Source organism: Brachycentrus maculatus, unplaced genomic scaffold (assembly GCF_059751285.1).
Source record: "Brachycentrus maculatus isolate JH-2025_06_01 unplaced genomic scaffold, ASM5975128v1 h1tg000031l, whole genome shotgun sequence".
Taxonomy (NCBI): Eukaryota; Metazoa; Arthropoda; class Insecta; order Trichoptera; family Brachycentridae; genus Brachycentrus; species Brachycentrus maculatus.
The window spans coordinates 365,369-389,965 of record NW_028280785.1 but is presented as its reverse complement, the minus strand read 5'-3'; the positions used below and the strand labels follow the sequence as shown (position 1 = coordinate 389,965).

Sequence of the window (24,597 nt, the reverse complement as noted above, 5' to 3'; positions counted from 1 at the left end):
CTTCCAGCCATAAAAAATCGAGGTAGTTGGCGGTCTTTATATAAAATAGTTAGTCTGTGGCGTTGAGTTAGATTGGACGTTGAACTCGAATACATTGTTATTATTGTGCCCGATTCAAAACTTTTTCTTTTGTTGTTAATTTTTAACTGCATTTTTATTTTACCACATTTGGTAAAATTTCGTTCAACAAATTTATCAAATGCTATAAGATCCATTTGTTGCATCATAAAATTGGGTCATATCTATTTACTCTGAATTTCGCTGTCAAGATATAAAAGAAGTTAAACAAAATCAAATATGTATTTGAGAAATTTGCGTCGTGTACTAACACTAAATAGATCACTTCCCAAAACATCAATGAATCCAATCATACCAGAGGGAAATGTCCACCGTTCGTTTTCAAAAGGAAATGTGAATTACATGTCAAGTTTTCCAAATAACCCCAAACCATTGGAATCAGATGAAACTTATCACAATGAAAAGCTCCAGTTGTGTTACACATGCTTAAAATGTAATTGCAGAAATGTGAAATTCATATCTAAAGTGGCGTACACCAAAGGAGTAGTGATCGTAAAATGTGATGACTGTAAAAACAATCACCTGATAGCAGATAATTTAAACTGGTTTACGGATTTGAATGGCAAAAAAAATATTGAAGATATCTTAAAGGCCAAGGGAGAAAGCGTGCTTAAAATAACATCAGAGGATTTGCAAATTCTAGCTAAAGAAACTGTCAAGCAGATGGAGGATCAGAAGGTTTCTCTTTTAACTGATAAATCTACTCCGAAGAATTTTCAAGAATGACAATAAATATGTGTAATTCCCCTGTGACAACTACAGCATGTTCACCATTATATAATATATAAGTGTCTGTGACTGATATTCCTTCCAACTTTTCCATTATGTGTATGGACCATATTTACGCCTAAAACTGGAAGATTTATTATTTACCTTTAAAGATTACATATGTTTGAAAATTGCTTTTATGCCAATTTCACTTAATAGGTTGTAAGTTTTTTTTTTTACAACCTAGTAAGATTTAAATAACAATAAACATTGTTGAACTTTAAAAACAAAGAGAAAATCAAACCAAATAAGCCCTCGACTACACTTGTGTGCATACAGGAGCATAAATTAAGTTAAAATTAATAAATACACGTTATGATCAATAATTAAACTTTGATATATAATTGGTGGGTCACAAACACTTAAAAACTGTGATATAAAAATTTAAAAAATATATATTATAATAAATATTTTCAAAACACACTTATTTTATTAATTTCTCCTCATTTTACTAACTACTTTTTCATTTAACCACTTCTATGGTCAACCTCTTGGAAAAAAGCAGGTCAGGAAAAATTACCCTTTTTTTTCTCTATATATTTTTTTATCATATTTTGAAATATAATAAATCAGTATAAAACATAAATAAACAATATTAGGAAAGAAAAAGAAACAAAGGAGGAATGGATATATCTAGACTGGTGGGGGAATGACCCGAGCTGGATTCAGGCAAATTACTATAAAAAGATTTTGTGTATGATGTGCCTAAACTGGATTCTGGCAAATCACTATCAGTAAAATACCTACCTGAATTGTATTCGGGCAAATCACACAAGGGGTTTAAAAAAAAGGATATCACTGCTTTATTACGTCAATTTTTAAGCCAAACTTGGTAATACCTATTTGAAAGATTCAGTTGGTTCTTGGTGATGGTGTTATGAGCATCATAAGAATTAAGATTTGATACAATTTCTAGGCAATTTAGAAATGTTTATGTACCAACCAGTAGATATTTTTCAAAGGTTAAAACCTTGTTAAAAAATATGTATTTGTCACCATTCTCAGACTGCAAAACAGTGAAACAAAAAAAAACATGGTTCCCGAGAAACGTCTCTGCAAGGGTGGCCAAAGCAGAATATATGAGAATATAATATAACCAGAGTTCCAGATATTTCACAGAGATGTGTACGCGAGACTCCCCAGAGTACAGCGCTAATGATGACTTTTTTACCAGGGAATAAAAATTATGATTAATTAGTATCTGATTGGGTATTGGATATCAAAAATAGGGCTCAAATACCGTATATCCCTTCTTCTGCAAAGTATCGTTTATGCAGATGTGATTTTATTTAACACATTGCTTGCGTTTGTCTTACATACTGGTGGTAGAGAGAGGGGACAGGCGCCATGGCGTAGTTGGGTATACGCTTGACTGAAACTGGCATCGCGGGTTCGATTCCCGCCATTTGCAAAATGAATACAAGTAAAAAATATTTTCAATTGGTCTGGGTGTTTGTGATGTATTTTTCACATTTACCTTTCCTCTCCTACCCGCAGGCAAGCATATAAAATAGATGCTTTGCGGGTTATTCCTTTAAAAAATATATATGCATTCTATTTGCTTACTTTTGGTAGAGCGTAAGATGCCAAAAAACATTGTACAGATCAGAATAGGGTTTGTGGTTACTTGTGAATATTATACGATCCTAATTAGGCTCGGGGTTGATGAAAAAACCACTTGACAACAATGTGTAAATAGACAGGTCCATTCTCTATAAAATAATATCACATCTGAAAGTAGCATGTAAAGCTGATCATAAAGCAAAATAAATTATTATTTTAGAAATGTTAATTATCTGCAATCATCAAACGTAAATGATAATAATAATTAACCCATTACACTCCATTTTTCAGGATGTGCATATCACCAACTCAATCAAATTCCGAGACTTGTTACTATTTAATTGTACTTGTATGATTCTGGTTTTATTATATTGAAAAGTAAAAAAAACAATAAATTGAAAGTATTTAGTAGTTCTTCTTTTGTGCGTGTCATGTCAGGTACCCCTGAAATCACTCGAGAGTAATTGTCCTTGTTTTGGGCAGCTCAAAACAGTGGTTCGACGGTCCTGATACCCATCCGATCTCGTTTGTTTCGGAACCAAGAGATCTGACTTCTGACCACACCTCGTCGACTCTCTATTTTGCCTTTTATGGTTAGGAGCAATAACTCATACTTCTCTCCCTTTAACATATGCCCCAGATAGGACAACTTCCGGATCTTGATATCAGTCAGCAATTGTTTCCCTACTCTTGCTCTTTGGAGCACATTTGCGTTGCTGACCATATCGGTCCATGGAGTACTAAGATTTTATTTTCTTGGCGTCATAGCGGCGGCACTCCAGGAGTACAGCAAGCCGTGCACGCCGCCTCTATGGCGGCACTCCAGTGGTAAGGGGTTAGAATAAACGATTCATTCAAAACTATTTATATTTTTTAAATGTAACGTATATTTAATTGGAGCACCAACAATAAAATTATCATAAATGATTATTACTAATCAATTCCCTTTGTACAAAACACACAAACTGTTAATCTAAGTACAAAAAAGGTTCATGATTTATTGGACAAAAATCCAAAAAATATTTTACAAATCTTATTTTTAATTAACAGTGATAGTAATTACTTTTATAGTATAATGGCTGGATATAATTTCAAAGTTTTTCTTATCCAAAATAAATTTATATAAAACATATTTAGTACTAACACACAGACAACCCTCCTATATGGAATGTTAAAAACTCTTCAAGTGTTTCTTACCATCCCTTTGGCCTATATGGATATACAATACATGAATGTGTTTGTTATCTCAACTCATTCAATAATTGATGTGGAAATCGTTATACATAAAATGTATACAGTAGTCTCAGTTATCCGACCTTCCGAGTTATCCGACCAACCGAGGCAATGCCCCTTTCCTTTACCCGACTGCACGCATTATATGTACCTACTGTAAAACATGTTTTATTACTTTACCGTACATGCATTTTGATGTTTTAGTTAAATAATAATAATTATAAATGTCAGCGACGTCATCGCACACCCCGTGCAGCGGCCCAGAAAAGGACCTCTGGGCGCTTGGCAAACGAGACGGCTGCCCGCCACGCTGCGGCCCTGAGAAGGGCTTTTGTGTATTTGTATGTACCTTTATGTATGGCTCGTGGACCCTTATATCTATGTGACTAATGTTTTGTATATGATCTGTAAGTGTTAGGATAGGATCTGTTAAACTAGTTGAAAGAATAGATATAAGAATTATATTATATTATTGTTGAATAACTTGAGTAGTTAGTTGGTATATGTTTGTCAAGTATGTAAGGCACCGCACCGGTACGGTATAAAAATGTAACCCGTCCGGTGCTTTTTAGAGGGAGACAGCGATATGGCTGTCTTTTTCCCCCCGGCCGCTGATTGGTCGTGCATTTCCACTGTCGGGCGGCACGCGATCACGGCCGGGTATAAGTAGGGCGCAACTTTGCCGAAATAAATCAGGTCTGTTCGACCACCGAAACTTGCGTTTCATTTCTCCGCTCCCGACCTTCGAGACCTCGCCGCGCCGCCAGCCTGAACCGCTTCGCCTCTTTGCACCGATTCAGGGACCTGTTTCGTAAAGCCCTATTCAGGGCTATTGAGGTTGACTTGCCGGTGCAGTGCTTTGTATCCAGCTTACAACTGGGTACAGCGGTGACGTCTAGAACTCATCGCATCGATCTCGACCAACGCGTCATCAAGCGGTCCTTACACCACCGCCAAACCGCCGGGACTTGCCCCTTCTTGCGTCGCAGAGGAGACCAGAGATTTACAGTCTTGTCGGACGGAAGACGTCTCATACAATAAATTTGGATAACTTATATAGCGCTATTTTCGTAAAATAATACCTCAAGGGCGCAATTACATTCAGTCATGTTACATGTACATATTTGAAAAGTTTTCGATGTGCAAATAATATTAACACATTTTCAATGTCGTTTTTATCATTTTCCGTTTTATCCGACCTTGCCGCGGCCGGTTTAGGTTGGATAATCGAGACTACTGTATTTGGATATAACAACATAAATATAAAAATGTATTTTTTTAAAATATGGCACAAAAGTAATAAGTTACTTTCTAGCTGTTAAATTACTGATTTTCAAAGATCATACAAAATATTTTAATTTTAAAACTACATACATTAGTAAACATAAACATACATAAAAAATATTGTTTGTAGATTGATAAATTTAGAACTGTGCTTCAGTACATAATTCAGTGGTAAATTGAAAGAGTATGGACAGTCTTTATAAATGTTACAGCGACTTGGAACTCTCCTCTGGCATTTTTTTACACAACAGTTTTTACTACTTCAATATAAAAAAAGTCGATTTGAATTAAATAACCCATATTTTTCAAAATATTCTCTGAAAGACAACAATGTTTTTTTTTAAAAAAGAGAAATAGTAAAAATTCCTAAGATTGATATAAGAACTGGGCGATGAATTAAATCTTTTTTAAAACACCTGCATAAAATAAATGGTTGAAAAAATAAATAAAGGTCTTATAGATTTATCTATAAAAAAATTCAGCAAAACGAATTTCATATTTAGATTTGATAAAATGTTTACAAAAGCAAGACTGGGTTAAAGAACGGCTAATCTTACTAATTATTATTAACAGCAATATGGTAATATATTATTTCATAAATTTACTGAAACATTTCTATGTTTCGGTAACAGGAATAGTGTAAAATGGAATTGCAATACCACACAGATCTTTGCATGTATATTCATATCTCTTAATATACAATATAAAAAATATCACATACATTAAACTACATAGTAAAATCTAAATGGTTTTCAGTCATAAAATTAAGGCACATTTGAACATCATAAGTTTTAAAAATGGCTATGCAAATTAATATATATATTTTTTAACCTCTTGGAAATTATGTGCAAACTTAATGAATCCCAAAGGAATATTGAGAAAATGTTCTTAATGAATCATCGATTAAAAAAAAAACTTGCATTGATATTTGGGGAATTATGGTATAGGTAATTGAAGTTTTAGTACAATATCTATAATACCGACCTTACAATTTAACATTGAATAAATTAATTATTTATTTTAGCTAAATCGATGGTTGAATATAAATTTATTTTATCATTACACTTTTATTTACGATACTAGATAATTTATGATATTGTATGAAAAAAAATAGACTCTCATACATCATAGTTTGTAATAACTCACTTGCTGTGGCAAAAATGATTAAAATTTTTAAAAAGTATTGTTTAGTGCCCTTTTTTACATTTCGTAAGTGTTTGAACATTTTTTATTTTCAAAAAAATTATTTTAGCTTCACCAGTACTGCGATTTCATATGTTTTTATAAGCATGTACCTACATAAAAACAAGAAAAACAGAAATTAGGATAAATACTAACTAAAACGACTACTTTCCAACAAACAAGAATGAAATTTTAAAATATATCAATGCAAAATAGCTTTACTAAACTAATTCTTTTCATTTAATAAATAAAGTGATTAAAATCGCCATAATATGAGTTAATCATATCACAGGAATAAAAATCTTGCTACGGGATTACCACAAGAGTACCAGATCCCGGGTACTATAATTGCTGGTTAGATGCCTTATCCATCACTAAGCAGTCACTTATTTAAACCAAAAAAAATGATAAATCCTTATCGTGAAAGAGAATTAATTTAAACATTAAAATTACAATTACTTAAACCAATAAAAAAATAACTGTATGTACATGCCAATATGCTTAACTTCAAATAAAAAAATCCATCAAAAATATAATATTTTATGCAATATTTTATGGCAAATGATATTCTGCAGCAAATTGCAAAGGATCCCTTATCCAGATTATCGGTTAAAGGAAACATAAATATGCGATATAAAAATAATAATATTAATAAAAAAAATCAAATAAAGTATCCATATTATTTAAAGGGGAAATATTGATAAGATTGAAATTCTAGAATAATAATAAAATTTAAAGCGCAGTAAGAACACACTTAATGCGGGGGATACGTTCCAACAAGCTCCATCGCCAAACCAAAAAACAAAAAGAGGTCACCCTAATGCGTAAATACTTATATATTAACATGTACCGTAATGATATCAAATTTTTCACAGAACTGCATGCGAGTACCTAAGTAGCAAAATTATCCGCAATTTCATAGAACACCAAACTGTGTGTGATTTTGAGGAATCCCAATATTACCAAGTAATACCAAAATGCATCAAGTGGGGTTTTACTGTACTCCATTTTTATTAAGTATTCTGCTTCATTAAAAAAATAATAGTATTGAATACTGTATAAGTTTTATAAAGCTTCAATATTTTTTATAAAAGTTATATTTCTCTAAATTTATTTTGTTATTACAACTGAAGAAAAAAAATCTATCATAAAACATGACCGAAAAAAATAGTTACAATAATAATTATTGTTCATATAAATAACATAAGCTGCTTTCCGGACAATAATAGCAAATTCTATAAGCAAACATGAAAAAAATAACAAGTGGTATGTAAGTGTACTAAAATATAATATAATGATAATAAAAAATATATATAAATACTATTATTATCATTAAATTCATTTTCTTAATACTAAAAGCTGCTGACGTTATCATACAAAATATATTTGAAAACCAAGAAAAATGGTTTCTTCTCAATACATGTATGTTATACATAGATAAAAGGGTAAAATGTGCACGGCAAGATGTAGGAGAAGACCCATGTAATAGAAGACAGTCAACAGCAGAAGCTTTAGAAAACTACACAAGTATGGTTTGTAATACCACCAAATCATTATTAGGCGGACAATAGAGGTTCTATGAATGAGTGGAATCAAATGGCTTCAGTGGAAGTGTTTGGCTATGTTTGATGGCAGCATGGGCAGAAGACCTAGCTTTCAAATGTATGCGATTGGACTGGAATAAAAGAGTCCAAAGCTGTTCTAGGTAGTTCAGGGCAGGAAGACTTTAATTATGGTCATCCAAGGGGCCCACAAACAAGGAACTTTTAAAAAAAGGAGAACTAAAGACCTGACCATAAATATTTCTTCAATAAAGAAAAAAAATTGAGATCATATTGATATAAGAGAAAATAAAATAAAAAATATGAGAAAAGTGATGGAATTCTATAGAGAGAATATTTTAGTACCTATTTTTTTACACTCTGTAAAATATTGAATTATTGTAAACCTTTCTTTGTGTTAAATTCTGCGAAGGTAATATTTATCACGTGAGATATATGCATTTATTTGACATTTTTATTATTGTACATTATGCGTTAAATTGATTTTTCTCCTTAACACAATGTTCGGATATCATATTTGATAATTTAATATTTGTATTGAAAGAAAATTGTTTTTTATTGCAAGAAAGTCGTTGTGGCCAGGTTTTCTGTTCTCCGATTGTCACATAATATAACTAAGATTTTACATAGACGTATCTTAGAAAATGATGAGATTTATTTGTAACGTTTTGCTAGTTTTTCCAAACAAAATACAGAACAGACACAGTGGCATACAAACTTAGTATTAAATTATAAAAACAAATGCTTGACTTCTATTTGTGCTTTTGAATTTGTGGCACATCTTTGGAGTGTCAATACTTGACCGTCAGAAATAGTGTCGAAAGGATATGGGGTCTCCCATTCTTCCTACCAACTCTCCTGTTGGCAAACGATTTTAGCACACTTGTTTTTGACGGGTTCGAATTTAATATCATCTCCATAATATTTTAAAAATAAGACCACATAAAACAATGTTAAGAATATTTCACAACCAAAACAAATTCCCTTAACTATAAGATATTTCTCTGCTTTCTATTCAAGTCTTTGCGACAGTATTAGTTTATTTAACAGAGCATTTAGAAAGGGAAAAAATCCAAAAAGGATTTTTATAAAACATTTTTGATTATTTTGAATGCATTTTAAATCTCAAATACTTATGTTTAAACCAAACAATATTGATAAGGTTTAAAATAGTCTTAAAATAGCAAAAAGATTGTAAAAAAAAAACATGAACTTTAAAGACGAAAAGATGGGATAAATCTTTAAAAGATTAAGGAATCGTGATCTTGACCATAAAATACCACCCATATTACAAATTGAACCCAGATTTTAGAGATAATTATAGATACCCTTTGTAGATTTTATTATATACTTGGAATTTCCCATGAAAATTAGTCTTATTTAAGATATTTTATACATATATAAAAAAATATATTCATACATAAGTAGTAATATAAAAGCAAGACGATACTGTGCATATTTTGCAGCATACCAAACTGCTTTTTCATCTTGTTTTCGGATGTCAAATCAATATACAAAATCATGTGGCTTGTACAAGCAAAATACTAAAGATCGGCAGGCATATGGTACAAAACGTGTGTCTCTAAAAACTCACATAAACTAATTATAAATAATACATTAAATGAATTCCATACTAACAATGCTCTCAAGTGCATGATATGCTCATTACAATTGACAGTTTCAAATCATTTACAAAAATATAATTTGCAGGTGTAGCATATTATCTGCGTACCGAGTTTTTAATAATAAAATAATCATAAATGCTCAGAAAAAGTATGCATTCCTGTTGATCAAACCCTTCTTGGCTTGCTGACAAGAGCGTATTCACCACCATTTTGATAGCAATGATCAACATTGGAGTAGGTAGAGGATTCCTCGTTAGCCTTTGCAGGGGCGGTTGTCGTCTTCTTTGGAACCTGCGGTCCCGGAATACTCGGTTTCCTCAACATTCCGTAACCCATATAGGAGTCATCAGCCAAACGAACAGATTGCATAACACTTTCCACTTCATCGTAGTCATTCCACGTCTCCTTGGACTGATACATCGGCGGTCGAGTTAATACCATATTGTATCCGTCCGACCTTTTGTTTTTACTCGTGGAGCCAAAATGTTGCAGCCTGTCGTAGCTCGCGTCCCTCGGATCGACTTCCGTGTTTGGTAAAACAATAATTTTGGAAGTTTCTCCGCAAGAGTCCAGATTATCTTGAGATCGCGATATTATCCTCAGGCAGTTGTTGACGGCGGGTGCCGGCTGTGCAAATTCTATATGATCAATATCGTTGATGCCCCTCGACTTCCACGCCTCGCTTCTCACCTCCACTTCGTCGTACGGAGGAACGGGAGCTGTATCGTTAGTACTTTTCACGGCGCTTACCGGTTCGTAATTGACAAAGTTTTTGTATTTCCCCAAATCTATATTATCCGCCGAAAAATCTTTTTCGTGCCGGTCCTTGGCTACGGTAAATATGTGCTTCCTAGGAGGCTTTGCGGGTTTCGGCCTGACCGGGAGTTTGGGGGAACTGTCTATTAAAGGGGTTTGAGAATCAACCGATAGGTGAGTCGTCGAAGAGGACTTGATAGATATAGAACTGAATGTGAGTTCTTCGGACCGAGCGGAGAGCGGTAGAGGACTCCGGGAGCGAGGCTCCATGCTGAGTGCGGCGTTGAACTGGTCTCCGCAGTCGAGGCGCGGCAACGACTCCCCTCTCATTTTCTTTTTCATAGACTTAATTTTAGAAGACACACAGCGGAAAATTTCCTGTTCGTTAGAATGTTCAAAGTGAAAAGTTCCTTCTCCCGTTTCGCACCTTCTGCCTCCTTCGAATGAAAACTTATTAACGCGATATCCATAGCGCCTTATGTACTTGAACGGCCATTTAGCGCAGTGCTTGTTATCTTTCAAGCTCTTGAGTTCGATTCCCGAAGCAGTGATGAGGAGAATATAGTCTGTAGGCTCGAAGCCACACTTGATGGAAGCCTCGGAAGAGCACAGTTTGACAGAGAAAATGCCTTCGCCGGAAGAAGAGTAAAGATCGTTGTCTTCGTCGATGCTCACTCGTTTAGACAGATCCCCTTTGAATGCGACAGACTGCAAAGCCGTGACCCAACCCCGTGACTCACTCTCCGACAATCCCGAGAGATGTTGAGTAAAAGATTTAGTCACAATTGTGATATTGTTCGGAGGAGAATGCGCTATTTTTATGCAATTTTCTAAAGTTATAATCCTCTGACAGGAGCAAGTTGTCACATCTTCTTCATTATCGTAAATTTCGAGCCTTTCTATTCCTTGTTTACTAGAATTGAAAAGCATGCAATACTTTTGTTGCCACGATTTCTGAAAACAAAATTACAAATTGTAATGGAAGTCATAAAAACATGTGAAAATATGTAACATAACAATACGACATACCATATTGAATTAGTCACTTACTTTTTTAGTAATTTTATTAAGAACGTTTCCATGTGGTGGGAATTGAAGGTGTCCAGTGAAGACTGGATCGTCTTGATCCATATTGATTGGAATATATTTCAAAACATAACACACCGCTTATTATTCCAGTATTTAATTTAATAAAATTATTATAACCGAAATATTACCGCGACATCATACCATTCTATATTTTTCCATAGAATTAACAAATTATTTGTGGAGTGTGTTCACAAAGTTCGTTCATTCCGATTCGTTCGCGATGCGTATCATAAAATGCCAGTTGATCATTAATTTTCCCCAATATCTGTCATTTACATCTGTATCGTGGCTGTATCGGGTTGAAGTTGAGTACATAAACGAACTCCAGACAAAGGAACTGTGGGTAACCTACCTAGCAAAATAGAATGATATTGATTTATTCTATTTTGGCCTCAATATATGCGTTTTAATTTTCATAATGTCCATCTCTATTTAAAAAAATATAGTCCAACATCTAATTTCATTAATTTTCTAGGTAACTTTTGAAATCACTTTGGTATATTGAATATAATATTTATTAACAATTAGGTATATTTAACGTTCCGAACCCGCTTTATGGCTAATGGCGCGAGTGCAATAAATAGGTTTCAGGCACTCAAGACACGCAACGACTTTAAGTGATTTGTTTTGCAGTGAATGCATAACAAATATACTGTGGAGCTGAGTATATGTAATACGTGCTTAGGGCCAAAAGTTAAATTTACGGGGGGGAGCAGATGTCAAAATAAATTTATATGACTTTTCAATACATTTATTTAAATATCAACCTGGATTGAATTCTTTCATGTAAGTTACAACCAAGATACTGCTCCAATACAATGCAGTGCCTTATGCACTATTGGGTGTGAATCAGCGTTAGAAAAAGAAAAGGTTTGCCACTGTTTTGCCACTGTTTGCCACTGTGGTTGTTTGTTTACAAAAGTTATAAAACGCGTTAATGATCGATATTTAAAAGTAGTTTTTATTATCCAATTACCTAAATACTCATTCTTAATTAGTTCATTTTTTCATGTTAAAAAATACAAAAAGAAAGTATTTTTAAAACAACAAAATAATTTTGGAAATTCTCGATATGTAATTTTTTTATGTTTAAAAAATTATGATCGACAATTAACTAATAGATCGAATATAGTTTTCGAACGAAGCAATAGCTGTCAATTTTCTATGATCTTTTGACGTCTCCAACATCTGTGGTCTCTGTCACTATTCGCAAAAATGTCAAATGATAGGGATGTTTTTGTAGCGCCAATTGAGAAAAAACTCCGGTTTAGGCCATCGGCGAAAGTTCATTATAGCAGTGACATAAAAACTGAAGATTCAAGTAGAGTTTTGGATACGAATCTTCACAAGAATGACGATTCTCCAGGTTCAGAACATAAGGAATCTAAACAAAAAGGTTAGGTTTTCTCACTTTTTTTGGGTATCTGGTCACTAATAAGTTCCCAACAATGTGTAAATACTGTTTAAGATAATGTTTACATTTAATTTGTTTAGATATGAAGGGAGTGCACGATCATGTTTATTTTCAAAGTCCAAAACAACTACTTTAAATATAAATATTTGTTTCCCCTGTTTGTGTACTAATTTATTAATGTTTCCTCGAAATATTTCTCACAGGTTCACTTTTTTTATAGAGATCAACTCGGAGCAGTCATTATTTTTGTATTGCATATGCATACGCGCACCTTTAGTTTTAATTTGAATAATTATACATATGTAGAATATTCTACCACTACTAATATATTTTTTCATTCTTCATTCATACCTTTGGAATCTTTGTTTATTCTTCTCAATCTATTTCATCACCTTAAAAGTAGTCCCCTCCCGATACAGTATGCTTATGCCAATGTTTTTCCCATTCCTCGAAACAATTGTTAAAGTAGATTTTCAGAATGTCCTTTAAAGCGCGCAGCGATTAAGTTTTTATCTCTTCAATCGTATCAAAACAGAGTATCCGGAGTTGGTTCTGAAGCTTAGGGGATAGCCAGAAGTCACATGGTAGTCAATCAGGTGAATACGATGGTTCAGGAATGATGAGTTGAATTTTTGGCGACATAGTTTCGAAGCACCAATGCAGTCTGAGATGGTGCATTGTCGTGGTGCAATAACCAAGAATTGGCTGCCCATAATTCTGGTCTCTTTTAGCGAATGGCTTCACGCAAACATTGCATAACACTCAAATGAAATGTTAACAGTATCAGCGAGGTAACTAGTTGTCAATCATCGTTTTTTGAACACCAAATCTGTGATTTACTAGACTTGTTCCTCCTACTGACCCAAAAAAAGATTTGAAATCCCCCTAAAACAATATTTCACCCCATAACTTGATAATCATTAAAGCAATTTGATCGATATTTTTTGTAATCTTTACAATAGTACTTAGGAATTCTTTGGCATTTTTTGTTTTAAAATATTTAAAATGTGTGATGTTTAATTCAATGCTTTGATAAATATTTCCTCGATCTACAGTCAAATCTATTGGTGTGTGATCTAATGGTCGGACAACCATGTGTCATTTGTGTTTACCTGATACATTTTATTTATTTCACTTTAACTACTGCGCGCTACAGCCGTGTGAAAGCGAGACGCATTATAAACAATCATGAACCGCATTCTTCCGATTGTTCATGTCACAATATGCGCAGTTGATTTGTGAACATGCTATTGAGTGCACATCATTTGTTGCAAGCACCATATTATTATTAAATAACATAGTTTAATGAATACGATTGAAAACTTTCAAATACCCCCCTTTTAGAGCATGCTTAATATAACATATCATATATAGCAAGATAAATATGTAATAATATGCAATTTTTTACCATTTGTAATTTTTTTATGTAGAAAAAAGTCCTTCTCTGCTGGCCTTTTTGCAAGTGGAGTTAACCAGAGGATACTTATTGGAACACGATGAAGAGAGGTTTTCTGCGCGCAGAGAGAAAGTTTATTCATTCATGAAGATACCGCAAGAATTAGAAAAATTCATGGCGTACGGATTTTTCCAATGTGCCGATTCATTCTTATTCGTTTACACATTTTTGCCATTGAGATTTGTAATGGCGTTTTGCTCATTAATCAGCCGGCCTTTTCGCAGATGCTTCGGGTAAGTCAGTAAAATTATTTAATTTAATTGTAATAAAGTAAAATGTTTTGCATATTTATTACTAGTAGTTTTTACCGGACTACACCTATATTTCGGATAGTGGTTTTGAGAGTTCCTTATATTATTTTTTAGAAAAAAATATCCATTAGTTGATTAGGCAGTCATTAAAATGCGTATCACAATAGATTTTAAGAAAAAGTATTATTTACCAAGAAGAGTTTAAATAATAGAAATATATATTTAATACAGAAAATAATTAATGTACTCATGGTACTATATACATTATTGATTGGAATAGTTGGGATTATCATAGAAAATATGGAAACATACATTAATTAAATATTCAATAGAAAAAGTGTTTATAAAACTAAAATATCAGTGATTTTAACATAATTTCTTTAATCACGAAAATTTGAATAGTTTTACTTGTTTCCAAGGAAGGAGAATGATTCCAATCAATAATAGCAGTCATTATAAGATACATTTATTTGATATTGTGTTAAGAATTCCATGTTAAACATTTTAGATTATGTACTAGATACTCCAGAGGTCTTTTGAAGCCTGCGGAAGTTTGTGACTTGCTGAAGGGCCTTATCCTAGTCGTGTGCAGTATCCTCATGTGCTACATTGACACCAACATGATGTACCATCTCGTAAAGAGCCAGAGCGTGATGAAGCTCTATATTTTCTACAACATGCTGGAGGTCGGAGATAGGTTATTCTCTGCATTTGGTCAGGACACGATAGACGCTTTGTTTTGGACAGCGACTGAGCCGCGCGACAGACGGAGAGAACACCTGGGACTCATCCCACATCTGCTTTTCGCTCTGGTTTATGTCTGTATCCTTTTAAAATAAAAAATAAAGGTTTTAATCGTTTTTGTATTTCAGTTGTTTTTTGACTCAAGAAATATTTAATCATTTAAAACTCTTTTTTTTTCACAAAAAAGAAAAAAAAAAAACAGGGTATTTTATTTATTATTTAAAGAATTTATATAATTAAAATGTTGTTCAGTTCAAAAAATGAAACCGAAGTAATCAAAAATGTAAAACAACTTTACGTAATATAAGAAAAATAAAACATGTGTTACTATAAATTAATGAAAAAATAGAAAGATAAATTTTGTTCATTTATCTAAGAATTACCATGATAAAGGTAAGTTTTTGCTGGGAAGCCTGTAGTTTGACATTTCAGCAAATAAAATTATGAAAAATATCATATTAAATGTGAATTTTAGTTTTCAAATAAATCAAAAAATCTTTTAAAAACACGTCGTATTGTTTAATTTTGCAATGCTAACTAACCTTTTCTACCTACCAAATGTTTGTTTAATTTTGCAATGCTAACTAACCTTTTCTACCTACCAAATGTTTGTTTAATTTTGCAATGCTAACTAACCTTTTCTACCTACCAAATGTTTGTTTAATTTTGCAATGCTAACTAACCTTTTCTACCTACCAAATGTTTGTTTAATTTTGCAATGCTAACTAACCTTTTCTACCTACCAAATGTTTGTTTAATTTTGCAATGCTAACTAACCTTTTCTACCTACCAAATGTTTGTTTAATTTTGCAATGCTAACTAACCTTTTCTACCTACCAAATGTTTGTTTAATTTTGCAATGCTAACTAACCTTTTCTACCTACCAAATGTTTGTTTAATTTTGCAATGCTAACTAACCTTTTCTACCTACCAAATGTTTGTTTGAGTTTGAACTTCACCTAAAGCAGAAGCTGCCTTTATTATTGTATTTATTCCTTTGTTTTTTCTTCAAATATTTTTTCCTAAACCAGTTATTTCAGTTTTTCATAGTTTATTGGTGTTAATTCAAGCAACAGCGCTAAATGTAGCATTTAATTCAAATAATAAATCGTTGCTGATAATAGTCATGTCAAATAATGTAAGTAATGTACTCTATTGCAAATAATTTATCATATGTAATCTGGTGCATTTGTTATTGAAGATTTGTCAACAATTTAAAAAATGGAATGATGTTTTTTTTTTAGTTTGTAGAACTGAAAGGAGCCGTTTTCAAAAAGTTTGACAAAAACAACCTCTTCCAAGTTTCATGCAGTGACGTCAGAGAGCGGTTGCATTTGTTTGTCCTTCTTTTTATTGTCGTCCTGCAAACCATGAAGGAGTACGCTTGGAAGGAAGAAAGATTTTGGGTGTTGGTACCAGATTGTATTTTGGTTTTGGTATGCGAAGTCATTATCGATTGGATCAAGCACGCTTTCATCACGAGGTATAATAATAGATCGCAAATTTTTACAATACAGAAGTAATCTAGTTTAATTTAGTTTTTGAAACTGGGCCATGGACAACAGCCAAGAAATCTGGTCCAACAGCTCAGAGATGAAACACGCAAAGGAACTGATCACAGGGTACTCGTGGAAATTCACCACAGAAGCTCTAAAGCTTAGCAAAAAACAAATAAGGGTCCTAACCAGGACCTTGACAGGACACTGCAGACTGAGGAAACACATGACGAAAATCTCACTTCATGACTCCCCAGTATGCAGATTTTGTATGGAGGATGACGAAACGCCAATCCACATTCTTTACAATTGTGACGCACTCGCTCACAAACGAAGTCACTTCCTTGGAGGACCTCTACTGGACTCCGAGAAGGTGAAGCTCCTACCAGCAAGACAGGTTGTGAGTTACATGACTCATGTAGGTCTTGGCTGTGAGCTGTAATACAAAGGGAGGTCACAAGAGACCTAATACGGTCGCTGTGACATAAGGGATGCAAGATTCCTTGACCCCAAAAAAAAATCTAGTTTTACAAATATTGTTATCTATCTTTTTTTAATAATTTTTTTATTGTTTTAGATTTAATGAAATCCCTTTTAGCGTGTATCGTGAGTACACATTGAGTCTTGCATATGATATGGCTCAAACTAGACAGAAATATGCATTTTCTGACCATTCTGATTTGGTTGCAAGGAGAATGGGTTTTATTCCTTTACCTTTGGGTGTTGTCATCACCAGGGTTATTTTACAAGCTATGAAATTCGAAGGGTGAGAAAAATGTTATTATTTGAAAAAATTATCTAGTTTTACATACTTATAAATTAAACATGTTTGACCTGATATATTTATTAATATTTATCTTGATAGCTTAGCAACTTTGACCATTTATTCTAAGCCAACCCTTTGTTTTTATGAATCGATCTTTTGTGAAGAATTCAAATATTTATACGGTCTTCCTTAGAAGCTGTATTTTATTTATTTAGGTTTGAACAAAAACACAAACAAACATACATATGTGCAGGCTTTTCTTCCATATAACGCGGTGGAACGGCATTCCGGCACCTTTATTCATGGATAAATTAAATTTTTCTTTAATTTTTAAAATCAATTGGACGAAACAATGTTTCTGCTTACGTAATTACAATTATATTTATATAATTCGTCAAAATGATAAAATATGGAGTTGTAATGAATATTTAAATGATATTTGAATATATATTTTTTTAGTCAAAATGCGATCTCTCAGAAAAATGTGCGACAAAACGATGTATGATAGATGTACGAATAGTGAAATAAGGAAGGAATGCAAAGCTGAGATAAACATTATCGATAAAATTAAGACAGGTGTGTTGAGATGGTTTGGACATGTAAAACGAATGAATGAGGAAAGAACGGTAAAACAAATTTATGAGGCGAATGTTAGCGGGAAAAGAAGCAGAGGAAGACCGAGAAAAACATGGCACGATCAGGTATGCCAAATACTTGAAAGTGGTCAGGTTAGGAGTCGTAACAATCGGCGGGTATGTATGAGGAGATGCATGAACGTGGAAGAGGCGAAGAATGTTTGCAAGGACAGAGTGGTGTGGCGCTCTATTCTCTCTGCCTACCCCTGCGGAGAAGCGGCGTGATGGTTAGTTAGTTAGTTAGTTTATTTTTTTATTAAAAAGCTTGACATGAAGTAAGATCTGGGACCTTTCTTATTTAAAAAAAGCCCTGCGTATATGTAATTTTACACAGCCACTTCTGTTATTTAAGCACATAATGTATATATGTATTCACATAAATGCATATATGTACATTTGTAAATACATATGTATACAAGTAAAACATGTGAATTACTTAGAAGAAAATGTTATCAATTTTTCCCATAAAAATGTTAAATTCTTATTATATAGTTTGTATTCAAATATATACATAAATGTTTTATTGCTTTCTCCAGAATCGTTACAGTCATATTGGTAGTGTTGGGATATCTCTGCATGATGTCACTGAGGATTCTGGTATCCATTGTTATATTGGGCAAGGCCTGCGATCTCATAACACAACACCAAAGTGACAAACAGGTTGCTACTACTCCAAACGTGACTCCAAAAAAGTAAGCTTTATCTTATTCAGTTTGTTTTTGCATTTTGCTAGACTGATCACTACCCCTTTGTATAGTAACCGATTTAAATAATGCCATGCCCTATCCACAAAATTCCAGCCATAAAATTCAAGCAGAAGTAAAAAAAATATATAAATAAATGTATAATTGATTTTTGGAATAAAATTAAAATTGGTGTGGAATTGAAAATAAAACACCAATAAGAGATATTGATATTTAAATAGGTCATTTGAAATTTATAATGTTTTCATTTTTAACCCCTTTAGTAAACATAATGATAAAAAATCCAAAGAAATAATTTTACTAACTAAAAATATAGATAAAACCTTAAATATTTAAAAAGAGTAAGGTTTATCATCGAAATTGTCCTTTGGTGTGGTAAATTCTAAAGGGCGGAAGAGCACAAAGGCCCACATTGCAAGGCTTGCAGTAGTACGGCTGTCCAAACTCAAAACACAGTAAGGGACATTTTTTTTGTAGTATGTTTTTTTTGTTGCCATTTTTGGACTAAGTAGATTCTACTTAGTCCAAAAATGCGAAAAAAAGGTACCACGAAAAAAGTGTCCCTTACTGTGTTTTAAGTTTGGACAGCCGAGTACCGAGATTCTCGATGAATTTTTTCCCCCTTCTTGTCACTTTCAACGTTTCCACAACCATAAATTTATTTTCACCCGAGTTTATTCGGGAGTGGTCTTTTATGCAGGTAAAGTTTGCCCGAGTTATCACAGGTGTCGGATTTTTCGCACATAATAGTTGAGTATACTCCAGTGTGGTCGCTGAGTGGTTATAGACCTTTTTCCTGTAGTAATAATAATATTGTTGTGTTCACAGAGAGAATGTCAGCAGCAGAGATAGCGCCACTAGTCCTTTAAGAACAGGAGATTGGATTACTCACAAAACTACAGATAGTTCATCAAACAGACAAAATACTCAAGACCGTTCTCATTTACATGATGTAAGAATTATTAAGAAATTAACAAATCATACTTATATGAATTTTTCTAAGGTGGAGACTGACCGGAGCATTTCGTCGTAATATAACGTCTTAACATCGTTCGCGGGGAGCATCACCGAGCATCTGAAACTATGGATGGGGCGCTCGGCTCGGTGTACTGACTGCCTGAATGCTCGCATCGTAACGGGTTACGTTACGACAAATGCTCCGGCCAGTCTCCACCTTAAGGGTTTATAAAATACCAGGAAATTAGCGAACTTTTGAAACCCTATTATTGTATTTAAAATCTAACACTGCTAGAATTTTGGTCAGCAGAGTCTAGTGTATTCTTTTGTGTCATTTGAATTATTAATAATTATTGAAGCAACACTTTCATATTTTCAATCCAATATAAGATTAACATGACTCCGGTATCCAATACTAAGGAACAATGTTTGTATAGACTCGGGAGCCGTCAACAACGCATTGAAAGAAAGAGTCTATTAACACATTTGTGGAAAACGCTTAAAAGTATCTTTTACATACTATTGATAGAGAACGGGATACGCTTGTAAGCATTGTATTTGGTTACTTGTGGTAGAGCACGAGAGAAATTCCAAAAAATATTGTACAGATCAGAATTGGGTTTGCGGTTACTTGTGGTTGGGTTACCTGTGATTAGTATACGACCTTAATTAGTGTACAAGTATACTAATTAGGGACGGGTTGATGGAAAAACCACCCAAAAACAATGTGTTAAGTTGCATTTTATCACAATAGCAATTCAATTAGAAAAAAAAGCTTTTTGTTGTGTAAAATTACTCAAACATTTGAAAAGCACCTTTTAAATGTTTTTTATGGACTTATTTTTGTGTATATCTTGTTTTTCTGATCTACATTAAATATGTAAACATTTTTTTTTGATAAGCAAATTTTAACATAAACATTATGGCACATTATATTCTCATTCTACTTACATTTATAGTTTATATCGAGTGCCCTACGTAAAGCGCTCTAACTACATTTTTGTCAATTTTGAGATATTTGGTGTATGTTATCAACTGACCGTTATCTACAAATATAAACAAACATAAAAAATATATAAAATAAGTTACGCTTAGTTTTCAGGCGTATAAGACGCTATCTACATCGAATTTTTTAAATGAACTGAATTCCTAAAACGCTAACTACTTAATTTTGACAAAGCATAAAGTTTTAAAATGATTTATTACATTATTTTGTATGTTTTTGAATGTATCATACTAGTTAAGAATTTCGGATAAAACCGTAAATTAATAAAAAAAAATCCGTTGAAAAAATCTTCTAAGCTCTTTCCTGTAAAGCAACAGATTTGCAGATAGAGTACTTTACGTAGGGGCCTTCGATTATATCTCACAAAATATTTCTTTATATTCTAACATGAATTTAAAAAATATCTTTATTGTAGGTTCCGTTACAAGACCCCATAGCGGGTCCGGCGGCTATATTCTCCAATAGCGCGATAGATTTAAATGGAGTTTGTCTTAATGAACAGCTGTTAAATGTAAAACAAATAAAACGGGAACCTTCAGACCAGGCTGAGGAAGCTGTCCTCGATGTATCATTCAGTCGGAGTGTTCCGGATATAGAAAGGGCTTGGCGAGAGTTGAAGTCCAACACGGGCGTCTGCAGCCCTTCTCCTACTCCAACAGAAGACGAATCACTGCCTCAAGATTCAACTATGAAAAGACGCTCTGAATCAGAACCCAATCTTGTGAACGCCGGTGATGAAATACAAGATGATTGTTGACAATTTCAAATATCCTTGAATTTTGTTATAAAGATTGTGCTCTCCTATTATATTATGTGACTTGTTTGCAGGCTGTTATTTATTTAATACATAAATTCTTAGTTAATTTATTTGAGTGTTAGGATTTGTACATATTTATAATTTTAATTTTTACCACATCTTTGGCACTTTTTACATATTTATATATGTAGTTATTAATTTTAAATGTTTTTTCTATTGCACATGTCTTATTTTTCAATAACGATTCATAACACATGAAAATTGCTACAATTTTTACATAGTTCAATGACTTGATCGTAATACACGAGTAATCTTAAAAACTTATTATGATTTTTTTGTTTAAAATGTAAATATATTCCGCTTCCGTTCTAGCTTTATAAAATGCTATTCACTCATAACATTTTTTCCCAAACTGAACACGTTTTTCCGTAAACAAACTATCAAGTATCACTACAGTAAGCAGACAACACAAAGCAGTGCACTAAATCTTATTTTAAAGCTTTTGTCACTAGAAAGATTTGGTATCAAGGTTTTGAAACTGAATATTTTGTTGTGTAAATATTGATGAAAATTCATCATTAATGAATGTTAATTAAAATGCTAACTAAAATCATATCCCTGTATTTAATAAACAATGCATTTGAATTTTTAAAATTCTAATTATTATTTTTGCTTGATTAACATAGTTGTGTATCTACACTTATGAATTTGAAAAGATACAAACAAACAAAAAAGATTTTCAAAACTCTTTTCTGTTGTGTTTTTAATCAATTGTATATACACCCATACGGCCGCTCTTTATACGGCATTTTGCTATAACGGCCCTCTTCAATTAAGGCACATTTTCGATTTACGGCCTTAAATGTTTAGCTATAACAGCAAAAAAAAAAACTTTTTTTGATGTCGATATATCTACTTGTTGCCAATCACTGAAGAACGAAATAGACAAGAATGCACGACAAACAACGTTGGACAATTTTTTTAAGCCGGGCCCATCCTTACCAGCGAAAAATGATGACGACAGTGATCTGCAGGTTACCATTTCTTCATCGTCTTCAGATTAAAGCCATTTAATAAAAATTATGTATGTATACATACACATATTTTATGCAACAGGAAGTTGTTTAATTTTTGTTTATAGATTATTTTTGGTTTTTGGAGTCTGTTATTATTTTATGTACAAATGTGTGTACTTTTTATGTATGTATTTTTGATTTAAATGAAATAAAAAGATAAACCATGTTACATTTTTAACAAATTTGGGACCGATCCCATTGAATTTGTATTAGAATAATTGATTCCTTATACGGCTTTTCGCTTTGTGGTCAAGTTTCGTGGAACGTATCAAGGCCGTAAAGCGAGGTATGGGTGTATTTCTTGTATTTTTCTCAATTTTTACCTTCCCTTTTTTCCGGTTTTTGAACCCAATCTTAATTTTTATTATTATCATCTAATTTATGCTCAATATTTAATATAATATCCTTAATCTACATAAAATATTTTCCATTCTATTATTCCCGTTTAAAGTATAAGATTACAAACATTCCTGTTGATAACATTGTGCCTAAAATGAAATATATTAAATCGATTTGCGTGACGAGAATTGATGCATATTATATTTATGGATGTAACAAAATTTTTAGTATTTTTATAAAATTGCATATGTTTGATTTTGGTTGTTTTTTTTTTATTAATAAAAAAGAAGATTTGTGAGTTAATAAAACCAAAGTTTAATGAATTTCTTTTATTTATTTTTACCTATACTTAATTACAAATATATAGTTATCTGTTACAAAAATACAATATTTTTCTTGTGTTAATATCTAAATATTTAAAATTTTTGGCAACTTTCATTACATTTACTTTTTTAAAATGTAATACATATTTTCAACATTTTAATTATTACATTGCATTATCAGACGAACAAAATCTTTAAAAATATAATTTAGGGGGTCTCTTTAAATCTTTGTCGGATTGGGGGAGTGTTTGTCTTAGAAAATATCGCATTACTTAATTATAATTAAACTGTTTTTGTGTTCTACAATGCACGTGTGATAGATTACATTTTTTATTGTACGATTCCGTTACTACAATGTTGCCATATAGAAATGGTTTCCCGCGCCATCGAATATATGGCAATTTTTAAAACTGGCGGGAATCAAACACTGGACATTTCCATATAAATTTCGTGTATTAAAATTTAAGAATAAATTTACTGACGAAAAAGCGTCTTATAGTCCGTAAAATACGGCATTCTTATATAATATTATTAGATATGAGAATATTTATTACTTTTAGTTAATTGATATATATATATAATAAACAAGAAAGATAAATTTAAATAAGTATTCCAATAATAACGTGTTGACCGCTATGAAAATGAAAATATTTTCAAATATTTATTCAAGTTGACAGTTGGTAATATTTTTTCTTACACATAGATGGCAGTCAATGTAGGTTTTCATACAAAATAATATAAGTTTATCGTTTATCAACATTAAAAGAATCATATTTTCTATCAGTGGATTATACGGTTCTTCTATGATTCCCGGGGCCGGGCCGGCGAAATTCTATATCTGTCAGTGAATTATATGTGAAATTATTATTTCAGTTTGCATTTATGCTGTGACCATCACTTATTAACCAAATACATAATTAAATTTCCTATGCCGACAGAGATAGGACTTTGCCGCCACTGGATTTCACAGATGAACCATATAGTCTGCCATTCATTGGACAGCGAATAATTTGTGCCTGTCATCTATATTTAAATCAAAATTTGGATGTTCGTTTATTCAAAATCTTAAATCTGTCATAGGTAAAAACATGCTCTATTAAAAAACCAGCTTCATTGACTGGAATGGCAGCGCCATCTGTTAAAAGTAACAGATGGAAAAAATAAAGCTTATGGGGGACAGCGTGTTTCTTGACAGCTGCCAAGATATTCTATATCCACAAGCATAGTGAAATTAAACATTAGAAATACGCGCTTATTATTTTCTTTCTTTTCCATTCAATCGGACTGAGCCACATCAGCGCATGGCTGAGTACATCTAGTAAGACATAAGTAGGTAAAATTTATATTTGAAGCACTAACTTTTTGATTTTCCATTTTATAATTAAAATGTAACTTTGTTTCAAAATCACTATAAATAAAAATTTAAAGGGATTTCGAAACAAAGTAGGTACTTATTTGGTGTTATTGTGATGAAAGTGCGTAGTAGGAATAAACTTAGCCGTTAGATGTCGGTAAAAGCATGAAGTATTTTTC

General features: G+C 32.6%; 2 protein-coding genes across 3 annotated transcripts; one reads left to right on the top strand and one right to left on the bottom strand.

The window, feature by feature from the left end:
• Positions 1-9,322: 9,322 nt before the first annotated feature.
• Dok (docking protein homolog) lies at positions 9,323-11,297 on the bottom strand. The gene is made up of 2 exons (XM_088272085.1): positions 11,102-11,297; positions 9,323-11,005 (listed from the first exon to the last, which is right to left on the bottom strand). The coding sequence occupies exons 1-2, from the start codon at positions 11,180-11,182 to the stop codon at positions 9,461-9,463; spliced, it is 1,626 nt and encodes a 541-aa protein (XP_088128211.1). The 5' UTR covers positions 11,183-11,297; the 3' UTR covers positions 9,323-9,460.
• A 996-nt stretch (positions 11,298-12,293) lies between these two features.
• LOC148312824 (protein TAPT1 homolog) lies at positions 12,294-23,064 on the top strand. 2 transcript variants are annotated; one of them, XM_088272061.1, is made up of 9 exons: positions 12,294-12,536; positions 13,985-14,243; positions 14,770-15,083; positions 16,046-16,143; positions 16,250-16,488; positions 17,079-17,267; positions 18,439-18,594; positions 19,435-19,558; positions 20,985-23,064. In XM_088272061.1, exons 1-9 carry the CDS (start codon positions 12,356-12,358, stop codon positions 21,324-21,326), a joined length of 1,902 nt encoding a protein of 633 aa, XP_088128187.1. In that variant the 5' UTR covers positions 12,294-12,355; the 3' UTR covers positions 21,327-23,064. The 2 variants fall into 2 exon arrangements, with proteins under 2 accessions (XP_088128187.1, XP_088128196.1); XM_088272070.1 differs by having other exon boundaries at positions 12,328-12,536; positions 14,782-15,083.
• Positions 23,065-24,597: the final 1,533 nt, after the last annotated feature.